The 26014-nt window shown below is 42.7% G+C and overlaps 1 protein-coding gene across 2 annotated transcripts in view; it reads left to right on the forward strand.

Annotated features, from left to right (window-relative positions):
• CLSTN2 (calsyntenin 2) overlaps window positions 1–26014 on the forward strand; it is a 728241-nt gene that overhangs the window by 528860 nt on the left and 173367 nt on the right. For both annotated transcript variants that reach the window (XM_043874074.1, XM_043874073.1), the window contains exons 3-4: window positions 18510–18705; window positions 20283–20491. In XM_043874074.1, the coding sequence (XP_043730009.1) occupies window positions 18510–18705; window positions 20283–20491 (405 nt within the window). The remainder of the gene's footprint in view (window positions 1–18509; window positions 18706–20282; window positions 20492–26014) is intronic.

Raw genomic sequence — 26014 nt, forward strand, 5'->3', positions numbered from 1 at the left:
ATAACCAACCTAGACAGCATATTAAAAAGCAGATGCATTACTTTGCCAACAAAGGTCCATCTAGTCAAAGCTATGGTTTTTCCAGTAGTCACGTATGGATGTGAGAGTTGGACTATAAAGAAAGCTGAGTGCTGAGGAATAGATGCTTTTGAACTGTGGTGTTGGAGAAGACTCTCGAGAGTCCCCTGGACTGCAAGGAGGTCCAGTCAGCCAATCCTAAAGGAAATAAGCCCTGAATAATCATTGGAAGGACTGATGCTGAAGCTGAAACTCCAATACTTTGGCCACCTGATGTGAAGAACTGACTCTTGAAAAGACCCTGATGCTGGGAAAGATTGAAGGCAGGAGGAGAAGGGGACGACAGAGGATGAGATGGTTGGATGGCATCACCAACTCAATGGATATGAGTTTGAGTAAACTCCAGTAGTTGGTGATGGACAGGGAGGCCTGGCGTGCTGCAGTCCATAGGGTCGCAAAGAGTCGGACATGGCTGAGTGGCTGAACTGAACTGAAGCTAATTAAGAAGAAAGAATTGTCTTTTAGATACTTAAAATTCCTATTGATCATCATTTATCCCTTTAGACCCGTGTTTCCCTAGTATCATTTCTCTTTTGCTGGAAAATAATTCCTTCAATATTTCTAGTAGGTCCAGTCTAGTGGAGAAGAATTAACATGTTTTTATTTCACCTTCTTTCTTGGAGGGTATTTTTCTTTGCTATAAAATTAGAGACTGATAGATCCTTTTTCTCTAGTTTTTTAAAGCTGGTGTTCTTCTGTCTTCTAGTTTCCATGGTTTATGATCAGCCCACAAACATTCTAGTTATTGTTTCCTTGTATATAATGTCATTAATCTGTGGCTGTTTTCTCTTTATCTTTGGCTTTGATGTGCACAGGTGTCATTTCACTTATGTTTAGTCCTCTTGGGATTTATTGGCCTCTTTAACATGTAAATATGTGCCATTCAACAAATGTGAAAAGTTTGTCAGCCATTATTTTTTGGGTATTATTTTTGCCTCATTCTCCCTCTCGTCTCTTTCCTGAGACCCCAATTACCTGTTATGTTAGTCTTTTTTATATCAATCTGTACATTCCTGAGGTTGTATTTTTCTCCAATATTTTTTCTTTTTCTACTTCAGATTTCCCACAGGTCACCAAAGCACCATTCCTTTCCTTCCAAGCTTTGTTCTCTGTTTCCTTCAGATTGGCTACTTTTATATTGATCTGTCATGTACTCACTGACCTGTCCTTCTATCATCTGCATTCTGCCATGAAATCCATCCAATGAATATTTTATTTCAAATATTATCTCTTCTAGTTATAGAATTTGTTTTTTTATTTTTTTCTATATTTGTCTTTTCATTCATTACAAGCATGTTTTCTTTTATAGCTTTACACATCTTATAAGAACTTAATGTACTTGTTTGAAAATACAAATATCTGAGTCATCTAGAGGTTGGCCCCTGTTTCTGAGAAAGGATCACATCTTCCTGTCTGTTCATGTGTCAAGTAATTTTGGATTGCATCCTAGACATTTTGAATGTTATTTCAAGAAGAATCTAGATTGTGATATCCCTTCCAAAAAATGATGATATTTTGTTTAATAGACAATTTACTTAGGTCCACCCAAACTGTGAACTCTCTTTTGCCTGCTGTGGGCAGCAGTTCAGATCTCATTGCAGATGGCTTTCAGTCTGTCCCCACCATACATCATTCTGGGGTCAACTGGTAGAGTTTAAGCATAGAATTTGGGCTTCCCCTTCCCTGGCTTGCTCCTCTCTAGGATTCTCCCTCCTGCTCCAGCAGGTCTGTGTACTTGACCAGACTTTCTATTAGCGTCTCAGCCCCTCCCTGCTCCACCAGAGCCACAGTTGCTCTCAAGTTGCAGGATCAAAACAGAAAACTCATGAATGCACTTAGTAATGCAGAAATACACACTGAAAAGTGGTTAAGATTAGATTTTAGGTTATATGTATTTTACACCGATTTTTAAAAAATTATTTTAAAACAGAAAAAAAAAATTCACACAGTGTGTGTAGCTTCCTCTAATTTCTACTCCCCTCCAGTATCTACCTGTTTTGAATCGCTCTCCAGACTGTTAGGTTTTTGGGGGGGTTGGGGAGGAGGGGTAGTATTTTCCAAGGATTATGGATGTTCCTGTGAGAGAGTCTGTGTTCGGAGTCTTCTCATCTCGCTTTGGGTCCCTTTGACAATCTCAAGTGTTCTATCCTTTTACTCACAGGTAAAGGAGCACAGTGCACTGAATTTGTGTGAATCTGAATGATTCTAACTAGGAAAAGTACAATAACAATATTGACATAGTATGACTTTTGCAATATATATTTATTATTTTATAAAAGTATTATTTAGTATTAATATGACTAGTGTAATATTAAATTTGTTTTATAAAAATAAAATTTTCTTTATAAAGAGCTATACATTTTGAATTCTAGAGAGTAAATGAATTGTAAACTAGAACTTTATTGTCAAAAGACTTCTACCATAGCTGGTAATTAGTATTAAAACCATTTATCAATACATACATGTGAATTTATAAAAGTGACCACTGTGCTATTATTTAAATTTTTACTGTCATTAAAATTTCAAATATTTTTTGTCCTATAACAATGCCATCCAAGCAATCATTAAGATGCGATGTTAATTCAAAGCCTGACAATGAACACTTTGGGAACTTGAGGTAAATTTGAATTTATTATCTGAAGAAGGCCAAATGGGCTGTTTTTTAAGAGGGAGCATTCTCCTAAATGTTAGGAATCATGCTAAGAAATAAAAATCAGTGTTAAAGCAGAACAGTTCTACAGAGTGAATCTCTCTATTTTCATTTATTTTCATGGGAAAATTAGCCTTTAATGATGTATATTATTAATAATGTAGAGCAGCATTGTCTAACAGAGGAATAATTCAAACAGATACATGATTTATGTTTTTTAGTAGCCTCACTAAAGCAGTAAAAAGAAACGGGTGAAATTGGTTTTACTAATATATGTTATGTAACCCAAACTATCTAATATAATCATTTTGATATGTTAGCAAATAGAACATTATTGAGAAATTTTACATTCTATTTTTCATTAAAAAGGTCTTTTTCCACAGTGAAAAGTATAAAGTGTTCAAGAAGTTATTCTTTGAAGAGAAACTTTCATCCTGTGTCTATCCAAGTTCCAAAAGACACTGCAGATGAAAAAAACTCAGAATAAAGGAGGCAGGGAAAATAAAAACTGAGCTTGAACCTCTGACGGGTTCAATCTTGAGGCCATGTCTGAGCCCTCTGTCTGGACACTGAGGAAAAGGGGGACAGAAAGATTCCAAAGATTTTAGCTGTCAGCATGATTCTACCAATTCTATTTGAATATTAGGTCTTCCTCTGATTAATTGAAGAGGCTGCAATATTTAGCCCTTATATCTTGAGAACTCATTAGCACTTATTAGCCTCAAACATCTTTAATTATTTGATCTAATATACAGCTTCTATTTCTAAAACTCGGTTGTGAGCCCCAGGAAAGTAAGGACAGAGTCTTGGGGTTCTGGAGACCTCGACACCTAGTAAGATTCACTTCTGACAGCAAGTAGGTGCTTACAAAAATTTTGTTGATGGAGATAATTGGACAGTAGTGAAAGGCCATTATATTTGTATGTGACTTATTCACTTTCTGGGGTGCTTCAACATCCATTTTATTTTCTCTAAGGGAAAAGTAGTCATCCATACATGACTACTGGAAAAATCATAGCTTTGACTAGATGGACCTTTGTCAGCAAAGTAATGTCTCAGTTTTGCAATATGCTGTCTAGGTTTGTTATAACTTTTCTTCCAAAAAGCAAGAGTCTTTATTTCATGGCTGCAGTCACCATTTGGAGTGATTTTGGAGCCCAAGAATATGAAGTCTCTCACTGTTTCCGTTGTTTCCCCACCTATTTGCCATAAAGTGATGGGACTGGATGCCATGATCTTAGTTTTCTGAATGTTGAGTTTTAAGCCAGCTTTTTCACTCTCCTCTTTCACTTTCATCAAGAGATTCCTTAGTTACCCTTCGCTTTCTGCCATAAGGGTGGTGTCATCCACATACCTGAGTTTATTGATATATATCCCAGCAATCTTGATTCCAACTTGTGCTTCATCCTGTCAGCATTTTGCATGATGTACTCTGCATAGAAGTTAATAAGCAAGGTGACAATATACAGACTTGATGTACTCTTTTCCCAATTTGGAACCAGTCTGTTGTTCCACGTCTGGTTGTAACTGTTGCTTCTTGACCTGCATACAGATTTCTCAGGAGGCAGGTCAGGTGGTCTGGTATTCCCATCTCTTGAAGAATTTTTCACAGTTTGTTGCGAATCACACAGTCAAAGGCTTTGGCATAGTCAATAAAGGAGAAGTAGATTTTTTTTTCTGGAATTCTCTTGCTTTTTCTATGATCCAACGATATTGACAATTTGGTCTCTGGTTCCTCTGCCTTTTCTAAATCTAGATCTAGAAGTTCTTGGTTCATGTACTGTTGAAGCTTAGCTTGGAGAATTTTGAGCATTACTTTGCTAGTATGCTAAATGAGAGAAATTTGTGTGGTAGTTTGAAAATTCTTTGGCATTGCCTTTCTTTGGGATTGGAATGAAAATGGCCCTTTTCCAGTCCTGTGGCCACCGCTGAGTTTTCCAAATATGCTAGCATATTGAGTGCAGCACTTTAACGGCATCATCTTTTGGGATTTGAAATAGCTCAACTGGAATTCCATCACCTCCACTGGCTTTGTTCGTAGTGATGCTTCCTAAGGCCCACTTGACTCCACATTCCAGGATGTCTGGCTCTAAATGAGTGATCACACCATCATAGTTGTCTGGGTTGTGAAAATCTTTTTTGTATAGTTGTGTGGATTATTGTCAGCTTTCCTTGGCATCTTCTGCTTCTGTTGGATCCATACCATTTCTGTCCTTTATTAAGCCCATCTTTGCATGAAATGTTCCCTTGGTATCTCTATTTTCTTGAAGAGATCTCTAGTCTTTCCCATTCTATTGTTTTCCTCTATTTCCTTGCACTGATCACTGAGGAAGGCTTTCTTATCTCTCCTTGCTATTCTTTGGAAGTCTGCATTCAGATGGATATATGTTTCCTTTTCTCCTTTGCCTTCAACTTCTCTGCTTTTCTCAGCTATTTGTAAGGCCTCCTCACACAACCATTTTGCCTTTTTGCATTTCTTTTGGGGATGGTTTTGATCACCACTTCCTGTAAAATGTTACAAACTTCCCTCCATAGTTCTTCAGGCACTCTGTCTTTCAGATCTAATCCCTTGAATCTATTTGTCACTTCCACTCTATAATCATAAGGTATTTGATTTAGGTCATACCTGAATGGTCTAGTGGTTTCCCCTCCTTTGTTCAATTTAAGTCTGAATTTTGCAATAAGGAGTTCATGATCTGAGCCACAGTCAGCTCCTGGTCTTGTTTTTGCTGACTGTATAGAGCATCTCCATATTCGATTGCAAAGAATAAATCAATCTGATTTCAGTATTGACCATCTGATGATGTCTATGTGTAGCATCATCTCTTGTGCTGTTGGAAGTGGGTATTTGCTATGACCAGTGCATTCTCTTGGAAAAACTCTGTTAGCCTTTGTCCTGCTTCATTTTGTACTCCAAGGCCAAATTTGCCTGTTACTCTAGGTATCTCTTGAATTTCTTCTTTTGTGTTCCAGTCCCCTATAATGAAAAGGACATCTTTTTTTGGTGTTAGTTCTAGAAGGTTTTGTAGGTCTTCATCTGTATCCAAAAGCTATGTGCAAACAAGATTCTTCATTTTTAAATAAGTTTCTCTACCCTTATTTTACAGTCCTTACTCCCACTGGCAGTGGGAAAGGTACTTATCCCCTCCTGTAATTGTATCTAGGCCAGTAATTTTTGATACACTCAAAAATTAAACACTCTCTTGTCAAATATTAAAAATCCAGCCACTATAAACAGTCACTGTCCTGGTCAATGAGGTTTTCTTGCTCATTCCCTCCTCCTGCCATCTGTCCACACCTGATCTGAATTGTAGACACCTCAGGATCAACCAGTGAGGTCAGCAGAAGGACTGGGCATTACTAACATTGGTAAGATCACACAGTAGAACTAGGAAAGAGACCATCTGATATGGCCTGCCATTGCTTTCTGTTGCCTCCCTCATTCAGCTGTGATGAGAATCCACTCTATAGCTTTTCACAAATCACTTAACCCAGTTGATGCCATCATAAATTCTCAGCTTCAGAAAGAAAAAAGTACTATTCTGATTATAATATGGTGACCATTGGAGGGAGACAGCTGTATTCCCATTTCACAAATGGAGAGATGGAGGTATAGGAAAGATTAACTTTTTATAAATTTTAGAGAAGACAAGTGAAGAGTCAGGGTTTGAATCTAGGTTTACCTTTTCTTAGACACTGATCCTTCTGTTGTGAAAAGCGGCACCAAAACCTTTGCAAAGAGAAAGACATGGCTGTGTCCACAGAACAGGGTCTTGTCTCAACAGAGGCTGAAAGGTTTTCCTTCTTGCAGTTATGGTGGTGGCCACATGACAACCACGACTAATTCTGGAAGTATTTAGGAGAGAGACTGACTGATCCATCATCCTTTATGTCCTAACACCAGAGCAGACACCTACTATAGCCTCAACGGCTACTGTCGCACTCATCTCTTTGTATGCCTGCCTCCTTCTCCTGTTCTCAAAGACAGAGCTGATCTCTGGTTCATCTAAACCTCCCATCCCTGGCCAGGCTGGTCAGCACAGAGAGAAGCGGGCTACTTGTTTTCAAGTGAAGTAAAAGTCACTCAGTTGTGTCCGACTCTTTACAACCCCATGGACTATAAGTGCATGGAATTCTCCAGGCCAGAATACTGGAGTGGGTAGCCTTTCCCTTCTCCAGGGGATCTGCCCAACCCAGGTCTCCCTCATTGCAAGCAGATTCATTACCAGCTGAGCCACCAGGGAAGCCCAAGGATACTGGAGTGGGTAGCCTATCCTTTCTCCAGCAGATCTTCCTGACCCAGGAATCGAACCAGGGTCTCCTGAATTGCAGGTGGATTCTTTACCAACTGGGCAACTAGGGAAGGTGTAGCCCTAAATTAATGTCTGGCTCACTATAAATACCCAATAAATGTAAGCTAGAATAAATTTTATAAATTATTATTATTCATTTTCTTCTTACTTTATTTTTTTATACCTGGGGAAGATTTGATGAGTGAATGATAACTACAGCATGCTTTTGTACTTGGGAGTCCTTCACCTCCAGACCATGGGCTCCAACCAGACAAATGGTTGCCTGACATCTCTCCAAGCTCTTTGTGACCCAGTTGTGACTCATTGAACCCTGGAGATCACTCCAAATCTCACCATATACATTGGTTGCTACACCATTTATTCTTTCAACAATGTTGTTGAAGAAGGAAAAAATGCATTAACTTCATTGCTGTTTCAGCAACAACATAACCGCTGTGTTAATCTTCCAAAAGGAGGGGGATTTTGACTTAGCACAAAGCTTTAGGAAAATGAAAATGACTTTTGAAATAAGAGAGTATATTTTACTTTTGCTCAATACTGAGTAGATAACTGTAAATGGTGACATTCCCCCACCGCCACCTTTGGTTTCTAATAGAAACAAAGTAAGTTGCCAATATGCTTGTAGCTGCTGCAGGTCTTCAGGCAGGATTTATTATAACTGTAATAATAAAAAGTAGATAGAGTTTTATGCCTTCCAAAGTTCTTTCACATTTAGGGTGTCAGTGCAGCCTCACTGAATGTTCAGGATTAGGCATGGCTATATCCTCAGTTGTGAAGAGGAACTTGGGGTACACTCAAGGTCATAAAGCTAAGAAGAGCAGAGATGGGGCTCAGAGCAAGGCCTGTGTAGGTTGATCTGAGATCTTCCTGCCACCTAGATACATAAGGGGGCAGCCAAGTTCAAGGACACTCCTTTGAACCTTTCCCTTCAACTTTTCACTTTTGGAAATTTCAAGTTTTTGTTTGAAGTGGGAGGGCTTATAATCAACCGTTTTTTTTTTTTAAGTTTAAGTTCAGCCTTAATTTGATTTTCTGCGCATGATTACCGCTTGGTGTGATTAGCATTTGTCCTGTCCTTTTTATTACACCTTTAGTGACTACAGGTGGCTCCTCATAGAGGTGTGTGGTACACATTAAGAAACCCTTCTGCCCAGCCCTCAGGCGGTGTGGTCAGTATTCCCTGCCTGCCGAGTGTGTGTTCTGGGAGAACAGAGCATGCAGCTCAGAGCAGATGATGCCATCCTCCAACGGCAGGGACCTCACCAATCTGAAGCAGAAGCCTTGGCAAGATCTCTCATTTTCCTCAAACCTGGGATCATGGACCTGGCCTGATGTTTGTTCCAACAATTCTATCTGCTTGGGGTGCAGTGTTTCTCAAGGAGATGCTATGGCCATTCCGGGTGAGACTGTTCTCAGTGCTATAAGACTGGCCCACTCAGGACAGGCCGTTTAGCACCTTTACATGCATACATGCTCAGTCGCTCAGTCATGTCCGACTCTTTGGGACCCCATGTACTGTAGCCTGCGAGGCTCCACCGTTCATGAGATTTCCCAGGCAAGAATACTAGAGCTAGTTGCCATTTCCTTCTGCAGGAGATCTTCCCAATCCAGGGATCAAACTTGTGTCTCCTGCACCGGCAGGCAGGTTCTTTACCAAACGAACCACCAGGAAAGCCCTTAGCACCCTTGACTCCTGCCTGGTAAAGGCCATTAGCAACCTCCTGTCACTGTGATGAGCAAAATCAGACAGACACACAAACCCACCCCCACAGAATCTCTCCCCATGAGGCAGGACTGGCCCTGGACGAGATTTTGCAGATTCACAGGATGCAATCATTGGCCAACAATATCCAGGAAAGTTGTTAAGCTGTGACTGATAAGTGTAAAGTACTTTAAGGAGCTGCCAGACTGTTTGCTTGTTAGGCAAATGCTCTTTTTTTTTTAACTTTTATTTGCTTTTGGCTGTGCTGGGTCTTCATTACTGCACATGGGGCTTTCTCTAATTACAGCAAGCAGAGGCTGCTCTCCAGTTGTGGTGTGCAGGCTTCTCATCATGGTGGCTTCTCTTGTTGTGGAGCACAGACACTGGTGCATTCAGGCTCCAGTAGTTGTAGCCCATAGGCTTAGTTGCTCCATGGCACATGGCATATTCCCAGACCAAGGATCAAACCCGTGTCCCCTGCATTGGCAGGTGGATTCTTAACCCCTAGACCATGAGAGAAGCCCCCAGACTGTTTTTAATGGCACATGTGACACACATTGAAAATATTTCTGATGGTGAAATGAGCTCCACATTTGGCCTCTCCCATTCTGAAACATGAGCAGGGAGTTTGCCAGAAGTGTGTGGCTTTTCTTCAATATAATAACACTGGTAAGCACTAACATATATATATAGTACTTACTTCATGGCAAGCACTGTTAAGTGTTTTGCATGTATTAGCTCATTTAATCCTTCCAACAACCAAGAATGCTATGAATAACTGTTACTAATATCATGCCAGTTCATAGATGAGAAAGCAGTCACAGAGAGATAAGTGACTTGCCCAAGGTCACACATGTAGATAATGGAGGATTCGAGTCCAGCCTGTCTAGCTCCAGAGCCAGATGTTAACCATCCATGCTTCAGTGAAGATGTAGAAATGAAGCCCCACCCCCAGCACCTTGTTGATATCAAGCTCTGCCTGGTTCTTCTTATTACAAATGCCCCAGCTGTGCAATGCAAAGAAAACTGAGTTGCTCTGAAATCAGGAGTTTTCTGACAGGTGGTGGATCATGTTGCAAGTACCAGGAATAGAATATGGAATCATGATCTGGCTGGTCACTATGGTTGGTAAATGATAAACGTTTTGGTTTCATGACCACATTATACTCTTAAACATTGCTAATGACACTTTGGGTTATACCTACTGATATTTACTCTATTCAAAACAAAAATTGAGAAGCTTCCAAATGCTAATTTATTAACTTATTTTTTAAAAAATCACAATAATAAACTCATTACAGGTTAACATATATAACTGATTTGACCCAAAAAATAAATTTTCCAAAACAAAATTAGTGTGAAGAGTGGTACCGTGCACATTTTTGCAGTCTCTTCATTGTCTGCTTCAATAGAGGACAGCTCGATCCTCATAACTTCTCTCCCTTCAATCTGTTGTGATATGCTGTGTAGGTTAAAGTATGTGGAGAAAAAAATAGGGCCTCACTCAGGTATATAGTTGGAAAAGGGAGGAGTATTTTAATCTTTTCAGATAATTGTAGCTGTTCTTCTCTGATACTGCCCCAGAACGCTGTAAGTAATAGCTTCTTTTTTAAATTATTTATTTGTTTTGGCTCTGCTGGGTCTTCATTGCTGTAAGTAGGCTTTCTCTAGTTGCGGTGTGTGAGCGTCTCATTGTGGTGTCTTCTCCTGTTGTGGCCCGAAGTCTCTAGAGTGTGGGCGCAGTAGTTGTGGTACATGGGCTTAGTTGCTCTGAGGCGTGTGAGATCGCCCCAGACCAGGGATCGAACCCATACCCCCTTACGTTGACAGGCAGACTCAACCACTGGACCACCAGGGAAGTCCCAGTAATAGTTTCTTAAAGTTTAGCTACCATCAAGAATCTGAAATCACATCGATGAACTTATTATATACTGCTGTATTAAAATCCGTTGGTCCATTTCACACTTTGAATGAATCTTTTACTCATACATTCTGCATAACAATATGCATTGGTCGTTTAGGAGATATTGATTTCAGGTTAAGTAGATCTTTCAAAAGCTGACATATTTCATTATACCCTATCAACATTTACATTCCTTAATACCACTACTCATTTCATCAGAAAAGTATTAAAGCATTGGTAAATTGTCACACGGTCTGTGGCAGACACAGATTTTCCAAAATTGAAGTCTCAAATTTATCATTGGTTAACCACTATGATGAGTTCTTTTCCTTGAAGTGACAGACTTAGTTTAAAAGAAAGTCTGCCACACACTCATTTGAATAAACATAGTTTGTCTGTCAGTCATTCTTTCAAGTAAAAGTAGCATCTCCTATGAAAACATCCTAGTTTAACTCCCACTCAACTTTAATCACAGGAATGCTTTTCCTACCATACTTTGCTCTACAAAGATGCTTTATGAGTACTTTCCATTTTGTTATGCAGAATATTAAAATATATGTACTCAAGGATTGAGATTTATGAAAATTGGTAATATTTGCTGCATCATTAAAGACATTCTTAAGTGAAATTGGACTTCTTCCTTTATTTTTTTTTTATTTTTTTATTTTTTTATTTTTTGGATAAAATGTAAATGTTTATTTATGCATTTATTTACTCACTAAACAAATGATTTTTGAATTTCAGAAACAATGCACACCAACGACAGTATAATACAAGACACAGCTCAGATTTAAGCTGAATAACCAAACCATGTAAATTACCGCAACTAATACTTGCTAGTACCTGTCACATAGAATGCAGTCAGGCGCTACTAAGGCATCAGTACTTTTATTCATCATTGCTTTTGTACCATCAGTGCAAATATCACCAGGGAAAAAGTCACATAACATCTCAGTGTTAATATCATGATGGTTTTGACTTTGAGGACCTTGCAGAAAGGTCCTTAGGGACCCAGCTAAGCTAAGTCACTTCAGTCGTGTCCGACTCTGTGCAACCCCATAGACGTCAACCCACCAGGCACCCCCGTCCCTGGGATTCTCCAGGCAAGAACAGTGGAGTGGGTTGCCATTTCCTTCTCCAATGTATGAAAGAGAAAGTGAAAATGAAGTTGCTCAGGTGTGTCTGACTCTTAGCAACCCCATGGACCGCAGTCTACCAGGCTTCTCCATCCATGGGATTTTCCAGGCAAGAGTACTGGAGTGGGGTGCCATTGCCTTTTCTGCTAGGGACCCAAGGGGTGTACAAATCACACTTTGAAAACCCCTCTCTTAGAAAATCATACCCACCGAGTGGTAAGCAACATGAAAGGACAGAGGGCACAGGATTTACATTCAAAGGGTCTAGATCTCAGTTCTTGATCCACTCCTTACTATCAAAGAGACCTTGGGTCAACAACTTAATCTCTCTGAGGCTCAGTCTTCACACCTGAAAAAGAAAATCAATCCAATCTGTTGGTCAAGGGTATTCAAGGGTATAAAGAAAATATATTCTAAAAATCAGTTTCATTAATTCATTCATTCATCAATTTCATCTATTTTTTCATTCCATTTTCCCCAGAATCTTACAGGAGGAATTAAGAGAGAGTTTTTTTTTTTTTTTTCAAGAGAAAACTACCCCAGTTTCTGCTGATGTGTCATATGGTGTGCTGGTGCAGAGGAAAAGGTATTTGTGAGAAAGAGGCAGGTGATGATGGGCTGGAGCCACATGACAATCCCCCTTGCTCAGACATTGCAGGGGGTCCTCTACTGGTCTGGCCCCTCCAGGGACTCTCAGTGAAGCAGAGTTCAACTACCTTGAGCCACAGCTAATGCCCCGTGCTGCTGGCCTCATTTCACCACAGAGTCCATTGCTGATCCCAAGTGCTTGTGCATCTGTGCATTGAATTCCCACATACAGGTCACACACCAACTGTCCCACCCAGGAAAGCAGATTGGAAAGCAAGATTTTAAAAGTGATATTTTTTATATGGAAGCCATTAGGTCTGATCTTTTAAGTATATCACCCTCCTACTACTGTGCTTTATTAGTGATAACAAATTCTGGTGACAGGCCTCACAAAAGATCAGGACAGCCCAATGTGTCACTCACAGATATTGGGAACTGCAATTTTAAATATCCTTCTTCCTCAGGACTCTGTCCCAGCACATTCCTGTCTTTCAGTGTCTCTTTCAACTTGCTGTGTTTTTAATTTGCTATTTGATGTGATTCTAAGTAAAGAAAAATTAAAAATTTCATTTATTAGCATAATTTCTACCATTTATCTTTATACTATCTATGCAATGGCAGTTTCAAATGCAAATAGAAGAGCAGTTAACTGCTATGCAGCATCTCTGAAAATTACAGAATTTGCATGTCCTAGCTCAGGTATGCATTCATATTTTATTCTTCACCAGAGCAGTATAAATGCTACATAAGCAATACTCAACTGTTTTCATTTCACTTCTTCGTATGCATATATTCTACCAATGTTCTGTACCTTTGGCTTGCTGGTAGTAAGGATGGTGTAAAAAGAAAAGGAATAATGGATGGTTTTATCTTTACCTCTCTGTCATCCTTTTCAGCCTAAGTGATTGGCTACTACAGGGAAGAACATAGTAAGAGAGGATATTACAAGGTTCTTTGGTCACTTGCCTTTGTTCTGTGTTCAATTTTGGTTTAAATAGAAAGGGTAGCCTCATGGGGTTATCAGCTCCCTGCCTAGTGGATTACTCAGTTGTAGATGTCACATGCTCACCTTGCTCTCACTGAGGTTCCTGAATCTCCTTCTCCACATCATGGGTCCACTAGAATGCTCTGCTCATGGCATATCCTGACCACTAGATACGAAGGGGGAGCAATGAATAGGGAGCACCTCCATTGCTCAAGAAAGACTCCATTGTCCCACCAGATTTCATTTACAAAACCCAAGTTCAAAGATAACATTATTAAGAATTTCAGTGTGGCAACAGTGGAGAGTTCAACCATGCTCAGGGCCCTCTTGAGCACACGGCCCCTGAGTGCCTCTCTGGTTGCAAATTCATGAAGCTGGCCCTGCCCCATTGCCTCTGCTCCTGCCACACGGGTCTCTGCAGCCCCTTGTCCCTTCCTGCTGAAGGGCACTCCCATGTGTTACCCCCCGCTTGAAACTCAGTTCATTCTCCTGTGGCCTGGGTGTCTCCCTTTTTCTCTTCCTGTGATTTCAGCTCATCTATCACATCTAGCTCAGACCTCCCTGCCCAGTCTGCCCAGGTCAGGACTCTTAGCACCTCCTTCAATACACATATCACCATCACCATCCTTCCTGACAGCAGGTGATTATCCAATTCCTTAACTTCCTCCTGTGCTGGACTGCTATCAGCTTATAGGTCAGGCCTGGGTGGAGTTTGATCATCACTATTTCATCAGTGCTGGGAGCATCAGTTCAGTTCAGTTCAGTCGCTCAATCACGTCCGACTCTTTGCAACCCCATGAATCGCAGCACGCCAGGCCTCCCTGTCCATCACAAACTCCCGGAGTTTATTCATACTCATGCCCATCGAGTCGGTGATGCCATCCAGCCATCTCATCCTCTGTCATCCCCTTCTCCTCCTGCCTCCAATCTTTCCCAGCATCAGGGTCTTTTCCAACGAGTCAACTCTTCGCATGAGGTGGCCAAATTATTGGAGTTTCAGCTTCAGCATCAGTCCTTCCAATGAACACCCAGGACTGATCTCCTTCAGGATGGACTGCTCGGACCTCCTTGCAGTCCAAGGGACTCTCAAGAGTCTTCTCCAACACCACAGTTCAAAAGCATCAGTTTTTCAGCACTCAGCTTTCTTCACAGTCCAACTCTCACATCCATACATGACTACTGGAAAAACCATAGCCTTGACCAGACGGACCTTTGTTAGTAAAGTAATGTCTCTTTAATATGCTATCTAGGTTTAATATGCTTTTTAATATGCTATCTAGGTTGATCATAACTTTCCTTCCAAGGAGTAAGTGTCTTTTAATTTCATGGCTGCAATCACCATCTGCGGTGATTTTGGAGCCCCAAAATATAGTCTGACACTGTTTCCACTGTCTTCCCATCTATTTCCCATGAGGTGATGGGACCAGATGCCATGATCTTAGTTTTCTGAATGTTGAGCTTTAAGCCAACTTTTTCACTCTCCTCTTTCACTTTCATCAGGAGGCTTTTTAGTTCCTCTTCACTTTCTGCCATAAGGGTGGTATCATCTGCATATCTGAGGCTATTGATATTTCTCCCGGCAATCTTGATTCCAGCTTGAGCTTCTTCCAGCCCAGCGTTTCTCATGATGTACTCTGCGTATAAGTTAAATAAGCAGGGTGACAATATACAGCCTTGACGTACTCCTTTTCCTATTTGGAACCAGTCTGTTGTTCCATGTCCAGTTCTAACTATTGCTTCCTGACCTGCATACAGGTTTCTCAAGAGGCAGGTCAGGTGGTCTGGTATTCCCATCTCCTTCAGAATTTTCCACAGTTTATTGTGATCCACACAGTCGAAGGCTTTGGCATAGTCAATAAAGCAGGGAGCATAGTTCCTAATAAATATTTATGAAATGGATGAATGGATGAATAAATGAATGAACATTTTTGCAGCCAGAACACAAAAGTCAGATGAAGAGGTGGGATCAACGAGGGTGATGTATTTCACTAGGGTGAATTCTAATTTTTGTTCAAAGGAGGCTAAGTCCCATCTCAGTCTGAGCTGGTGCAGACTAAGTGAGCATGGCATAGCCCTTGTGAACTTCACTGTCTCTTTTAGGAGGTAATGAGGACTTGAGGATTGGGTAACTTTATGCCTTAAGGGAGGGATCCCCACCCTCTGGGCCATAGACCAGTGCCTCTTGTCAGATCAGTGGTGACATTGGATTAGAAATGGGGTGCACGATAAATGCAATGACTTGAATCATCCTGAAACCATCCCCCCACATCCCCAATCTGTGGAAAAATCATCTTCCATGAAATCAATTCCTGGTACCAAAGGCCCTGGGGATCACTGCCTTAAGGTATCCAAGCTGTTTTCTTTGTGTCTCCAGGTCCAGCACAGTGCCTTGCACTTACTGTGTTCTCAAAAATTACTGGTTCTATTGAGTTGAATTGAACTGCATTTAGTTCCGTGATAACATGTGGCCCTGAGGTTTACTTTTCTCAGCTTCCCCTTGTGTCTGCATCTCCCCCTCCTCCTTTGCCTTTTCCTCCTTCCTCTCCTTTCTTCTGGTTCAGGATTTCTGAGCCTTGAGGACTACTCTAGATGAGATCAAGTGTCTCCAACAGAGAATTGCCCTCATTTACGTTCAGTTTAATTGGACTCTTCAAAGAGAAAGGATCCAATGAGTCTTAGAATTGTGGCAGTAGTTGGGAACTTCAGAGAATACCCTAGAACTAATCTGGGCACATTTACTGCTAGTATTCCTGTAACTGGCATTGATCTTGAGATAGAATCTCAAGGCAGGCATGTTAGAAGTCCATCTCTTCAAGCCCAGCCAGTTCAGAGCAGAAATGAAACTTGAGGATGGGATATAACCCCTTCTCTCACCTTCAAGGCTGTAGACCTAGTCTTGTCCAAGAGGCAGTGCAGTGATAGAATGGGAAGCAGCCTTCTTGTTAGAGCCTGGCCCACAAGCTGTCTGTCTTGTTCATTATTCCATGACTACATTTGAGAAATGGCCAGGAGGGAATGTAGTGAAAATGGAGTGTTCATAATGAAATTGAGGATCGATGAAATAATAAAAAACAAAAGCCTAAAGGTAAAATTGGTATTGATTGACCATCTCAGAAAACATTGTTAGTAAGAGATCAGGGCATGCTTCCTCTATGTAAAATGGGGGCTTTCTCTCCTGAGTGAGGCTTGAACAGGATTTTAGAATGTTACCGGAAGCAATTCCTGCAGTGGTCCTCTGAGAAGGCTGCTTGGAGACAGTGCAGTGCAGCAGAAAGGGTGTGGAGTTAGGATTCAGCCATACCTGGGGTTTATACCAATTTTCACTTTGTGACATTGTGCAAGCAATAACTTCTCTGATCCTTTTTGTAGTTAATTTGTACAAATTGGTATAAAATGTCTGCCTTGCAGGTTTGCTGGGATGATTAAACCAGATCACCTGGGTGGAGGTACAAAGCTGGATGCCTGGGCAGAGCAGACATGTAGTCATGTTATCCCTTCTTCTCGTGGTGTCTGTTCTTTGGAGCAGCTGGGCAGGTGCCTGGTCACTCTGAATGTGAGGACCCCATTAAAGTATATACAGTAGGCACCTCACCCTGGTCCCAGCAGTGCAGCTGGGACAATGTCAGACCAGGGTTGGGGCATGCCAGTTAGATGCTCTCCCTGCAACATCATCTCCTGGATGCTTTTACTGATGACACAGTTTAAACCCAGCGAGTCAACATAATTTGACTAAATCAGCTAGTAAGTAGCAAACCTGCAACATGACTCAGGCCCTTGGGCTCAAGCCTATATTTTATTCACCAGAAGCCTGGACCCCTTGATGCCCATGTCACATGATGCTCACCCAGCTCTTTACACTATGAATGGTCCTTCTGGACATCTACACATTGTCTCCCCAACAAGTCTGTAAGCTCCCTCAACCCAGGGAGAGAATGTGTCTCAAACCTTTAATACTTTCCAGAACACTTACTACAGGGCTCACAGTCAGGGTTCAAGAAATCAATATTCACCAATTGAGGTAAAGAAGATATTTTCATTGCTTTATCATTTTAATGCAGAGAAAAAGGTATAATACACATGAACCCAGCTGGGGGAGAGAAATGCATTCATTTTACAACATGGTCAGTTCCTTAAGAAGGTGGTTTCTCAGGCTCCACGGGGATTCTGAAACTCACATAGACTCAGCTCCACTGTTTGGAGAGAATATGGCAAACTCGGAGTGGTGTCTGTCCCGGTCCCCACAGAGAAGTAGTGGGTGAGAGACCGGAAGGGGGCTACAGCATCCTGGGGTGCTTAAACCAGGAGTGAAGGACAGAGCAGAGCAGTGCTGCTCACATTTACTGAGCAAAAGGTCACCTGGGGACCCTAATTAAGTTACCAGATGCAAACTATCGTTTATAGGAGAGATAAAAAACAAGGTCCTACTGTAGCACAGGGAACTATATTCAATATCCTGTGATAAACTGTAATGCAAAAGAACATAAAAAAGAATGTATATACATATATACATATGTATAACTAAGTCACTTGGCTGTACAGCAGAAATTAACACAATATTATAAATCAACTATACTTCAAAAAAAAAAAGATATAATGGACATACTAAAAAAAATTAAAAAGATATAGTTCCTGACTCAGGAGGTCCAGGGTCCAGGTCCTAGGAGTCTGTAATCCTAACAAGCTCCCCAGGGATGCCCAGGTCACTGCTTCACGGAGCACACTTTCAAGAATCGAGGATGTTGTCACAGAACAAAAGACAGTGAAAGCTTTGGCCTTTTTCTCCTTTCCTCTGCAGTCATTTGTCTTTTGACTGTGGTCAAATTCCTTAATCTCATACTGGGCAGAGGGCAGGCGAGAAACCTGCCAGGAAAACTGGCAAGCTGGGATGAGCAGCCAGCTCCCCTGCGTGATGACCACCCTCCCCACCCCCATGCTTTTTCTGCCAGCTACACTGGATGGGGGATATTCGGTTGTTACCATCCCAGAAAGGAACAAGTTCAGCTGGCTCCCTAAAGGCTGCTTCCGGCTTGACAATTATCTGTGTGGAGGGAAATGGCCTAGGGCTTTTGGGTGTGTAAGTCTGGTCCAGTCGAAGTTCTGTGTGCAATCTGGCTGTTCTTAAGATGCTTGCTCTGTCCTTCTGTCTTCCTGCAGGAGAAATCTGTGCATTCAAGATACATGGCCAGGAGTTGCCCTTTGAGGCCGTGGTGCTCAACAAGACGTCTGGAGAAGGCCGGCTCCGTGCCAAGAGCCCCATCGACTGTGAGCTGCAGAAGGAGTACACGTTCATCATCCAGGCCTATGACTGTGGCACAGGGCCCCGGGAGACAGCCTGGAAGAAGTCTCACAAGTGAGAGACCTGATGGAGCTCCCTGCCTCGCTCTCCTGCCTGCCTGTCTGTTTCGATACGCATGCACGTCACTCCTTGAAGCTCCAGTCTGCCAGACCACTGGCTAGGTCCATAGACCCCTGCAGGCATCAGCATGGGTCACTTTCTACCCCTGGAATACTCTATCCCTCTGCTTCACATGCAGACACTCTGATTTTACTATCAAAACTGAAATTAGTTGTCGCTTCCTCTAGGAAGCTTTCCATGATCCAACCTATCCCTGCAGAACTGGCTGGGACTTTTCCCTGGATTTCTGGCGGGCCATATGCTTCTGTCCGTCACAACACCTTTCATTTTGGGGTTAGAGAGTGTGAAAGTGGTAGTCGCTCAGTTGTGTCCAACTCTGCAACCCCATGGACAACTGAACTGAAATTCTCCAGGCAAGAATACTGGAGTGGGTTGCTATTTCATTCTCCAGGATATCTTCCTGACCCAGGAATCGAACCCTGGCCTCTTGCATTGCAGGCAGATTCTTTACCATCTGAGCCACCAAGGAAGCCTCATTTGGGGTTATAACTCTCTCAAATTGGATTCCCTGGTGGCTCAGAGATTAAAGCATCTGCCCGCAATGCGGGAGACCCAGGTTTGATCCCTGGGTTGGGAAGATCCCCTGGAGAAGGAAATGCCAACCCACTCCAGTACTCCTGCTTAGAAAATTCCATGGATGGAGGAGCCTGGTGGGCTACTGTCCATGGTGTCACAAAGAGTTGGACACGACTGAGCAACTTCACTTTTTCACAAGAGTGGCTCAATACTTTGGCCACCAGATGTGAAGAACTGACTCATTGGAAAAGACCCTGGTGCTGGGAAAGATTGAAGGCAGGAGGAGAAGGGGACAATAGGGGATGAGATGGTTGGATAGCATCACCGACTTGATGGCCATGAATTTGAGCAAGGTACAGGGGTTGGTGATGGACAGGGAAGCCAGGCGTGCTACAGTCCATGGGGTCACAAAGAGTTGGACACGACTGAGTGACTGACTGAACTGAACTGAGCTAAAGAGTGGCTCAATTCTTGCTGAGTGGAGTGTGAATGGACAAATGAGTTAGAGAGATGCAGGGATTCCTAACCTCCAGGATCTAATGCCTGGTGATCTGAGGTGGAGCTAACAGAATAATAATAGAAATAAAGTGCACAATAAATGTAATGTGATTGAATCATCCTGAAACCATCCCTTCCCCATCCGTGGTCCATGGAAAAACTATCTTCCACGAAATTGGTCCCTGGTGCCAAAAAGCTTGGAGACCACTGAATTCTAGAGGAAATGTGTTGCCTAAAGCTGGGTGACAAGGAAGGTCAAAGAAGCTGGGTGGGGGCTATCTCTCTGGGATGAATTCATCTCAAAGGATTGGGGCAGGACAGGCAAAGGCATCTCAGTGGAAGAGGGAACAGAGCCGTCAGACAACAGCCACCCCAATTGTCTTATGATTTCTCCACTCTCTTGGCCCTGGGACCTGAATCAGTGCCCATGGGAAGTGCAAGAGTCTGGTGCAATTCTTTCATTACTGGCATCTCTTCCTTCCTGTGTGTTGTTCTAGGGCTGTGGTCCATATCCAGGTGAAGGACGTCAATGAGTTTGCTCCCACCTTCAAAGAGCCAGCCTACAAGGCTATTGTGACGGAGGGCAAGATCTATGACAGCATCCTGCAAGTGGAGGCCATCGATGAAGACTGCTCCCCCCAGTATAGCCAGATTTGCAACTATGAAATTGTCACGACTGATGTGCCTTTTGCCATCGACAGGAATGGTGAGTGTCCTTAGAGGACCCCAGTGGATGGGAGCAGGGAACAGCTCCACCCCCCACCCCTCTGAAGGCCAAGTTTAGGCTCTGAATGTACTTGGCCAGGTGATGCCTCCCTGCCACCCCTGATCTAGGCTCTGTACCCAGAACTTGGGTACACTCCCTGCGCTAGAAGGGATGACTTCACGTAATTAGCAGTCCAGCCAGGTCTAAAGCTCAGTTGTGGTCGACTCTTTACGACCCAGTGGACTATAGCCTACCAGGCTCCTCTATCCATGGGATTCTCCAGGCAAGAATACTGGAGTGGGTTCCCATTCCCTTCTCCAAAACACCCCAAGACACTTTGTAAATCTCTTTAGTGAATAGTCTATAGAACTTACAATGCCATATATCTGGATGCTGAAGACAGGTTGGTTTTCTGGTAGAATTTTCCTGTTCTCATTCAAGCGTGAGCCATACCATCAATGCAGCCACATCTTAGTTTCCTAGATAACAAGCTATAACATCACTTCTACACCAAAACAGTCTGTTCCCAAAGAGACACTAAAAGAACAGGTGGAGATTTTGGAAACACCTTCTAAGCTGCAGATTTTCTGATCTATAGCAATCTTTGAAGCTCTTGCCATTTTGGGGGGGGGGGTTTGTTTTGTTTTTTAATTTTTATTATAGTTGCTTTACGATGTGTTTGTTTCTGCTGTACAGCAAAGTGAATCCCCTGCACATGTATATGTATCCCCTCCTTTTTGGATTTCCTTCCCATTTAGGTCAGAGCATTGAGTAGAGTTCCCTGTGCTATACAGTAGTCTCTCATTAGTTATCTGTTTTATACATAGTAGTGTGTCTATGTCAATCCCAATCTCCCAGTTCATCCCACCCTCCCTTCCCCTCTTGGTATCCATACATTTGTTCTCTGCATTTGTGCCTGTATTTCTGCTTTGCAAACAGTTCATCTGTGCCATTTTTCTAGGTTCCACATATATGAATTAATATGCAGTATTTGTTTTTCTCTTTCTGACTTCACTTCACTCTGTATCAGTCTCTAGGTCCCTCCATGTCTCTGCAAACAGCACCGTTCCACCACTTTTGTGGTTGAGTAATATTCCATCGTATATGTGTGCCACATCATCTTTATCCATTCTTGCCAATGTTTTTTTAGAATTTCCACCCTAGTGGGAATGAGGAGTGAAAGACCCCTCCCACTACACCCCAATCTCAAACTAAACTTAGAAAGCCATTTGGATATTTCCCCACCAGCATTATTTTAAAAACTCATTCCAGGATAAACACCATAGGCAGAGGCCCAGGCAGCTTGGCCCACTTCAACTCTCAATAACTTGATATTAATCAAATGATAATTATTTGCCAAGTACATTGTTTCATTATTAGCATGAGTGTGTGGTTATATGTATATTATCCTCATTTTATTTCAAACAGGATTTAACTGCTCAAAGATGTAAACTTTGTATGACCTAAGGTTCATCCACTCTGTCAATGTTTATTAAGTGCCAGGCACAGTCTGGAAACTGGGAGTAGAGAGAGAGGGGAAGTCAAAGCAAGTGGACCTGCCCACATGGAGCTTACCATCTAGCAAAATTGAAAAAAAAAAAAAAAACTAGAAAGGCAGCATCAGGGATGAGGGTGGTGCACAAAGCGTGCCCTGAACCAGACCCAGGGGTAGGCAGTGACTTAGCCCTGAGCCTCCTGGTAGCCAGTGCCTAGAGGGAAACAGCATCAGTCACCTGCTTGCAAACCTTCGGTGCTTCCCAGGGTTCCTGATGTTGAGACCAGGGAGAAACATACCCTGTAACAGAGTGCTCTGCATCCTGGGAACTGTTACAGATCCCTTCATCCTTGACCTCCAGGAGTTTATCATCTGTCTCGAAAGATGAAACCAATATTCATAAAGCAGATAATGTGATAGAAGAGATGTTTCCTTATAAGATGCTGAAACACATGGCCAGTGTCAGTCACACACCTGGGCATCACTCACTAGAGATTAATTCTGTGGGACACAAAATCAGTGCATGATAAAGTAAAGGAGAAAATATTGTACTGTGATTAAAGTTTGGCTCAGGATTAAGAAGCAGGTGATTTCATTTGTAGAGCCTGCCAGAACTGCTCTGGATAGCTTTTCCTACAAGGCCCTGTGACATGGCTGACCTGTTCCCACCACACACACACAGGCACGCACACCCCACTGTATAAATATGGAATAACGCTTTGTATTTTTCTGGTCTCCTATGATCAGCTGTGCAGTCTATGACTCTGAGAGCTCTGGAGCTGGGGGAGTGACAAGTCCTTGCCGTAGAGCTGGACTGGATGAGGGGAGGGCATCCAGAACGAGTGGTCAAGCTGCCCTTGGCCTCCTGCCTTAGTTCTGGGGAGCCACAGCCCCAGGAGAGAGGAGATGCTAATTCCTTTATCAGAGGGTAAACTGCCCCAGCCATGAAGATAATTACTCACCTTGATGAGCCATTTCACTAACATATGCCAATTTATTTCCCTGACTGTCTCATTAAAAGTGAGTAATGGTCCTTCGCCAGGCCTCTGCCTCCAACGTCGGTTTACAGCCTGAGATGTAGAGGAGAGCGGGCGCTCCCACGGATTGTGGGCCCTTGATGGCAAGGTTTACAAAAGCAGTTCTCCAGTAATGAAGGCAGGACCTCAGGGCAGACACAGAAGCAGCTCCCATTCTAATGAGCTTTCCTGTTGGGCCTTATCCATCACTTCTCCCAGCGACCTTCCCAGCTCCTTGAAGAAGTTCCTCGCATGCACATTAGAAAAAGTACTGCTGAGTTGGGGTCTACTCATTCTGGCCCCAGGACTTTAGGGAGATGGCTCCTAGGTCCTCCCACCTGCCAGACTCTCTGCTTGTGGGGGAAAGAGCAGAGCAGGGCATCAGGGAGGATAGATGACATTACGTGGAAGTGGTTTGACCTGTCTGAACGCAAGAATCAAACCCTTCCAACCAGGGGTCCTCGGCCTCCCTTCCCTTGAATTCCTCCCCTAAAATGTCATGGCAGTAGCAGGGAGGCCTCGAGGAGAGGCAGTGCCCGTGGATGATGTTAACAGTGTACCTGGCATAGAGAGTGTTCCATTCACGACACCGTGATTATCAGACACCTGCCTGGGTGACCAGGACATGAAGGTTACTCACTCCCCGTGGATTTTCAAGCTGAGATTATGAGTAGGTAACTAATTTGGTGGCATTGCCAACTCTTGGGATATTTTGGATCCATTTCAGATGGCTTCCGGCCCCCCTAAACTTCTAGCACTTGACTAGTCTCTCTCAGATTGGTAGGTCCTAGATCCTCACTTTCATTGAACTGATGGAGAAACATTCCTAAAGAGTAAAGAGCTGGCAGAGTGGGGACTGGAGCCAGGTCCCCTGAGAGTTGATCCCAAAGGTTTTTCACCAGTGATATTATCACTGTCTTCAGTGATATTTGACAGGAATGTATGACAATGGTATTTAAGTTCAAAAATTCAAAGTTTCATCTTAATCCTCTGCCCACCGCTGTGAGAGAGAGGGGAAGAAGTAGATCCTTGATAAATTACTTAAACTTGATGTCAGATCCTCATTGTAAAATGGGAATTAAATACTGTGCCCGAGGGACTTCCCTGGTGATCTAGTTATTAAGAATCAGCCTTCTAGTGCCGGAGACATGGGTTCAATCCCTGGTCAGGGAACTAAGATCCCACATATTGTGGGATAGCTAATCCTGCACAGCACAACTTGAGAAGCCCACATCAGCCACAAGTAGAGAAAGCCTGAGCACCACAGTGAAGACCCAGCGCAGCCGAAGTAAGCAAATAAATGCATACTGTGCCTGTGTTAAAGGGCGGATCTCACAAGGCATTCCTCAGACTGTCAGCACAGAGCAAGCACTCAGCCAGGTGTGGGGATGACCTCACAGGGAGCTGCAGGGCTCACCAGGACACCCGCCTCCACTTAGCAGGCTTCCGTACCTTCCAAGCGGTGGTTGGTTGCACACAGCCTCCGCTGAGCCCTCTGCAGGCTGCCCTGGAGAGTCAGGGCCCTTGGCCACCTAAGAGTGAGGTGTGAACCCGAGTCTGCTTATCTCCAAGTATGTGAACATGCTTCTCTTCCACCTGAATAGAAGAGGATCTGCACTCCCCTGGTGGGAAACTGGGCAGCATAGAAAAGTATGAAGAAGTCACTTTTGTAATCCCAACAAAGAGAACTACTACTGACATTTTGCCAGCACTTTTTCCACGAAGTTTTGAAACAAAAGTAAGGCCACACTTTCCCTTTTTCACTTTTCATTCGATTGTATGGATTTTTTCCATCCATAAAACAGTTCATAATTAATACTTTACTGTGAACAGCAGTCCATCTAAGCAGAGATTCAGGCTTAGCTTGTCTCCTGACCATTGGGCATCCAGTTTCTTTACTCTTTTTCAATGTTTTAATAATAAATAATGCTTAGATGAACATGTTTGTTGGTTTGCAATTTGTATCATTTTCCTGGAGTCAGTTTTTAGATGTGGAATTGCTTGGCCAAAAGGTATGAGTAGTTGCCAAGTGACCAACCTGTGTAGCTTTCTAAAACGGCTGCTCCAATTTAAATTCCGGCAGAAGGAGAGTGTAGGTCAGTGCACTTGTCTCATTGCATCCGCTGCCCCAGCTGAGTTTTCAAAAAATACTTTCACTATGACACATGGTAGATACTGATAGTTCTTTGAGAGTTAGCTTCCCAGGTTCATTTGGAACAGAGAAATACGCACAGAGATCAGTACTCACCTGGGGTAACTGTGGACTCAGGTCTCCTGAGAAGATACCACTAGGAGAAATCATTAACAAGTTGGGAGAATAATAACAATTGTCACAAAAGCAAAAGAATGGTTTTTTGTGATCTTTCAAAAAATTTTTTTAAAGTGTGACTTAGCCAAATACAACCCTTCCCCCACAACCATCGGCAACAATATTATACTCTCATTTTACCTAATGCTTCAAATCCTATCCTCTGAAACCCATTCTCCCTTGTGTGAAGCTGGTGGTGGTGGAGAAAGCAAATTAGTTTCTCAGACAGTTTCATTAAGACTTCTTACTCAAGTGGAGCTGTGGTAAATTGAGCCAAAGATTGCAGGCTCATGTGTTTATTTTTCTCCCACAATCAATAGTGTTGGTCTGCTGAATGTCACACGGCCTGTAAACCCTGAGCCTTCCTCTTCTACGAGGTGTATCTTTTGAGAGCCATTTAACTTTAAAGAAAAAGAAAGCTAAAACTTTTTGTTCAAAATTCAATTTGATGTTACTGAAGCATATTCTCGTGGTCCTATTACAGTGCTTCCACCTGGCAGAAATACTCCCTTGTGATGGCTATAACCATGAACTAGTTTGTTAACAGAAGCCAAAGAGAACATTACTAAACCCACACTGAGTCCTTTCACACATGCGCGGGGCCCCAAGCTGAGACTGAAACAAATTTATACCTAAGTCACACAGTCATAGAGAACAGACTAGTAGTTGCTGAGGGAAAGCAGTGTGGGAGAGGGAAGGACTGG

Source organism: Cervus elaphus, chromosome 19, assembly GCF_910594005.1.
Source record: "Cervus elaphus chromosome 19, mCerEla1.1, whole genome shotgun sequence".
Lineage (NCBI taxonomy): Eukaryota > Metazoa > Chordata > Mammalia > Artiodactyla > Cervidae > Cervus > Cervus elaphus.